The 4,723-nt window shown below is 36.4% G+C and overlaps 1 protein-coding gene across 1 annotated transcript in view; it reads right to left on the bottom strand.

The window, feature by feature from the left end:
* The window catches only part of LOC110093354 (protein REVEILLE 8), a 129,911-nt gene extending 126,348 nt beyond the window's left edge, over positions 1-3,563 (bottom strand). Inside the window, exons 1-2 of the mRNA XM_020818206.2 lie at positions 3,431-3,563; positions 3,193-3,293 (exon numbers count right to left, since the gene is read on the bottom strand). Coding sequence (XP_020673865.1) covers positions 3,193-3,293; positions 3,431-3,563 — 234 coding nt within the window. The remainder of the gene's footprint in view (positions 1-3,192; positions 3,294-3,430) is intronic.
* Between the last annotated feature and the right edge of the window lie 1,160 nt (positions 3,564-4,723).

The raw sequence follows: 4,723 nt of genomic DNA, 5'->3' as shown, positions 1-4,723 counted from the left end.
TCTAATCAAAAATTTATTTCAAATTAAAGATTGTGTATGAAATTTAGATCCTTTCTAAACTCGCTTAAGCAAATATATCTTGTATTCATAATACTTAAAGTCTTTTTGTCACATCAAGATTCCTCGTTACTCTTGTCATTGGTTATTGATTCTGTTTTGTGGATAGTTCTTCCCTATGCTAGAGAGAGACCTCCTATTCTCTAATATCTAGAAGATAGACTCACAACTAAGAATTCTTTTTTAAGAGATTGAAAAAGTGAATTTAGCTTGCAAAAATTAAAAAAAAATATGGCCAATGGCGCCAAATTGAAAAGAAAAGTATATATACGAAAGTGTATCAAAAATCAAGATGCTCAAAGAGCCAATCAAAGTGACAAGAGGCATAAAATGAGCCCACTAAAAGGTAAGCTATTCTCTCTTTTCAAATCTTTTAAAACTTAGAAGTTTTCATGTATCGAAGACTTGATTTCGATTGTTTTGCGATTGTGACAAATTTACTTTGGTTCATTATTCTATAAGATATTTTTTTCTTAAACTAAGTGATGAATGAATTCTTTTTTCTCATATCCAATTGATTTTTTTGAGTTAGGTCATTGATTTCAAAAGACGATTCTACCCTAAGAGAAAGTTCGAGCTAAGGGTAACCATGATCAAATATTCTACCGTTCTTTGGATTATTGATGTTGTTAACTCATTAACTCACAAGTTTTTAAAATCAATCACATGGAATACTACATCATCTTCATGCCTTGGAAAAAAAAAAGGAGTGTCTTGTGATTTGCTTTAGTTCTTAATTCCCTCCTTTTTGAGATATCAAAAGGGGGAGTAGTTTTAGGATAGTTCTTGCACTTTCAATTCCATTTGTTATACTGTTATTTTTTAAATATTTATCATAGTATTTTTCCATCATAAAAAAGGAGGAGATTGTTGCAAATTCAGATCCATGAATTATGTTTTGATGATTGACAAATACTCTTACTTGTCTTGGACTGCCTTTTACTACTGACTTTTTTGGAATCAAAGATTGGATGTAAAAATAGAGCCAGCTCAAGAATGGATAGATTAGGTTTGAGTCAGTCTGTAATTTTATTTTTTTCCTTCTTGAGTCAATTGTAATCTTTGGTGTGACTGATGCAAAGTAACCCCCCCCCCACACACACACACACTTGAGATACTTAGAATTTCTATTTTCTGCTCATATCGGCCAGGACGATATTTACATCGTCCTGGATAATCTGGCTTAAAACAGAGAATCTAATCAGGGGTTCTTAATTAAGGCAGCCGTCATTAGCCAATCGGCCTGGACGATAAGCTCAAAACAGAAAGAAATTTCCTCCATAAATAATTAAGGTATTCTATATTTTTGGTAATCGGCCAGAACGATCTTGTATCAGCCTGTACGATATTCACAATTATGCCTTAATTGATCAGACAATCAATGAGGTAATTAAGGATAATTGATACGATCATATCATCCTGGACGATCGTAAGATCAGCCGGGACAATCGATTCTAAAATCCTTAATCACTCCTGGACGATAAATATCGACTAGCACAAATTCAGGGCGATGTGCCGGACGATCTGGATCTGACAGCTTGAATTCAGGGCGATGCTCTGGACGATTTTCCTCTGATTTGAACTAATTAGCCAGGATAATCGTGAGATCGTCCTAGACGATCAAGACAATTTTCAATCATCCAGTTGGTATTCAGGGCGATGCTCTGGCCGATCTTTTGAGATTTGTACTGATCGGCCAGGATGATTTCCATATCGTCTAGGATGATATAGTCGGCAACTTACAATTAATGAGCTTTTTGAGCTCTTCTTTATAAGAGCTCTTGTTCAATGTTTTTGAACATTCTTGGCTACTGTCTTGACATAAGAAAACCTAAAGGAGAGAGAGAGAGAGGGGGAGAGAGAGAGGATCTTCTGAGGGGGAGCTTGTGAGGGGATTCACAAGGGTTGCTCCAAGCATTGTTCCACTTCTTCTTCCCTAGAGTCTGTTGTCCTTGGAAGGGTTGAGAGAGGTAAGTTTCAGCAAGTGATCGTGGTTCTCTGCCTGCTTTAGGAGGAAGCAAAAGGAGTTGGGTTCTCTGCCTTATCGGGTGTGGCAAAAAAGAGGTGTTTTTATGAGGGCTTCTCCGCCTAGCCGTAGGGGCTAAAGGAGAGTCACGTTTGTAGTGCAATACTCGGAGGGCACCTCTGGGGAGTGGACGTAGGTCGAGTTGACTGAACCACTATAAATCCTTGTGTTCTTGTTTTTACTGCTTCCGCATTTATTTACTTCCGCACTTATTTTTGTGGTGATTTGGTTTGTGATAATCATTCTTTTTGCTTAAAGAAATTTTTAAATACCAATTCACCCCCTCCCCCCCACAACCCACCCCCCCCCCCCCCCCCCCCCTCTTGGTTAGCCTCAGGCCATTTCCATAGGGCTTAACATCTCTAACAAACTTTCATCCTTTTGCCCCCACAATAAGGCAGAGAATTACTTTCACATTTCCCTAGTGCAGTGGAGTAGCCGAATCCCTTTTACTTCTACGGTGTGGTGGAGTAGCCGAATCCCTTTCACCTTCCCTAGTGAGGAGTAGTTATTGATGGTTTTTTTACACGAAGATCAAGGTTCTTCTCGGAGTTACCCTCAAGCAAAGCTTTGACTCATGGAGGAAGAAGATTGATGTTGGCCGGAATAATTGTGTGTTGACTCTTTCTCACACTCCCTTGATCCCACAAGATTATTCTCCCTCTCACAACTTCACCTTTCTCTCTCCCTTAGAACCATATCTTCAAACCCTTTCTTACAAAAGTCACACACCCCTTGACCATCAAAGAATTTTTCTCACGAAATAAGAGATGTTTAAATAATATGCTCCAAGAAAACCCTAATTTTTAATTTAGGGGATGTTTGATTGGTCGTAAAGTGAATACAATGTAAAATAAATGTAATCTAAAGTAAATACTTGAGGTTGTTTGGTTGTATGTATACTCAATGTAGGGGAACTATTTTTTTTTTGTTTGGTTGAGTGCATGAAAAGTAAAGTAAAATCTATCTATTTCTCTCTAAAAGTTATATAGATAACAAGCACAAAAAAAACAATGATGAAACAACAAAGACAAAAAATAAGTGTTGAGATCTTTGATCGGACAGAAATGGAATGTCATTATCATCATCGGAGGAGGCGCTTCATCAACCTCCTCGATCTGTAGCTCCTCCATGTCGAGCTCTCGATTAGCTGCATCTAAATCCTCTCGTTTTGAGTAGCATGTTGCGATCCATCTCACGCTTTGCTCTCCTATGAGTTCGACCACAATGCATAAGAACACAAAAGGTATTTGACGATCTATAACTCTATCTCCCCCTTTTGACAAAAAATTCATGGATTTATGAGATTTGGCCAAAGAAGCGGGTAAAAGGGAGAAGGATATTTACCTTCATAGTGAGCAAGCTCCCATAATTGTGAAACGGATGTCGCGCCTTCCGATCTGAAAGGAAGGGATGTCGTGCCTTTCAATCTAACAGGAAGGGAACATCGTCGAAGTCGAATAGGAGCTGAAGAAGCCATCGAAATGAAAAGTGAGGAAGAAACGACAAGCCAAGAAGAAATGACGATGGTTCTGCGACAATGGAGGAAGAAATGATAATTTGTTCCCGTACCTCTTTCTCATACACGTGAATTCCTTTTTAGCTCGATTTGTACAATTTTTACTTTACGCTTAAAATGGCCTGCAGTGAAGAGTTTTGAATACTTTAGGATTTTACTTTATTTTAGATTATATCTAACCAAACAATAAAAAGTAAAAAATTAATGTATTTATTATACTATGTATTTTCTTTTCCTACAACCAAATAGCCCCTTAGCCATCTCTGTTCTTATAGTATAATATGAAGATCATATAATACGATTAGTTCAATTCTCCCTTTTAGTACAATATGATGAAAGTGGAATTGTATGATCAGTTCAAAAATTTTCACTAATCGTCCCGTACAATTAGTACAATCGAATCACATTTTGCCCAAGATGAACTCCTAGATGACCAATGTCACACCTCGGGTACGAAAAGGCTATACGCCCTAGAAACACAAGACACAATGAAGTGATAGAAAGTCCTATTTTGTATTCACAAAGAGAAGCATACATATACAAGAGATGCAGCAGGACATATATCTACATCATCGTAAATAAAGGAAGTGAAATTAAGAGCTAATTCAATAATAGAAGTTCAAATAGACAATGCATCCAAATAATAAGAATTATGATACAAGCTAACATAAATATAAAAAGAACAAAAACTTGAAAGAAACTACCCAACCCTCATAATTAAAACAAAAATATACTATTACAAAATATAAAATACCAAAACAGACTACTATTATTAACTCTGCTCCTAAGGTGATGGTCCACCAAACAAACCTATATGACCTATTAAAAAAGATAACATGTGAGTTTGATAAATCAAACTCAACCAGTAACTCATATCTATCAAAGCATAAATAGAAAAGGAGTGGTGCATGTAGTATGAACAACCAAATTATATAAGTAATAACCTAAAGTCATCAAAACAAAGTAGTAATGACACATGCCATTTTTCCTATAACAGAAATCTAAATGTGCTAATGCATAAATGTATTCACCAAACTATTATTAATATAAATTATTATAATGCTCACAAGTGCAACCACACCAGATATTATCATACCTCAAAATGATGTATCAGTCATTTA

The sequence above is a fragment of the Dendrobium catenatum genome, unplaced genomic scaffold (genome assembly GCF_001605985.2).
Source record: "Dendrobium catenatum unplaced genomic scaffold, ASM160598v2 fragScaff_scaffold_722, whole genome shotgun sequence".
Lineage (NCBI taxonomy): Eukaryota > Viridiplantae > Streptophyta > Magnoliopsida > Asparagales > Orchidaceae > Dendrobium > Dendrobium catenatum.
This window is presented reverse-complemented; position numbering and strand designations above follow the sequence as displayed.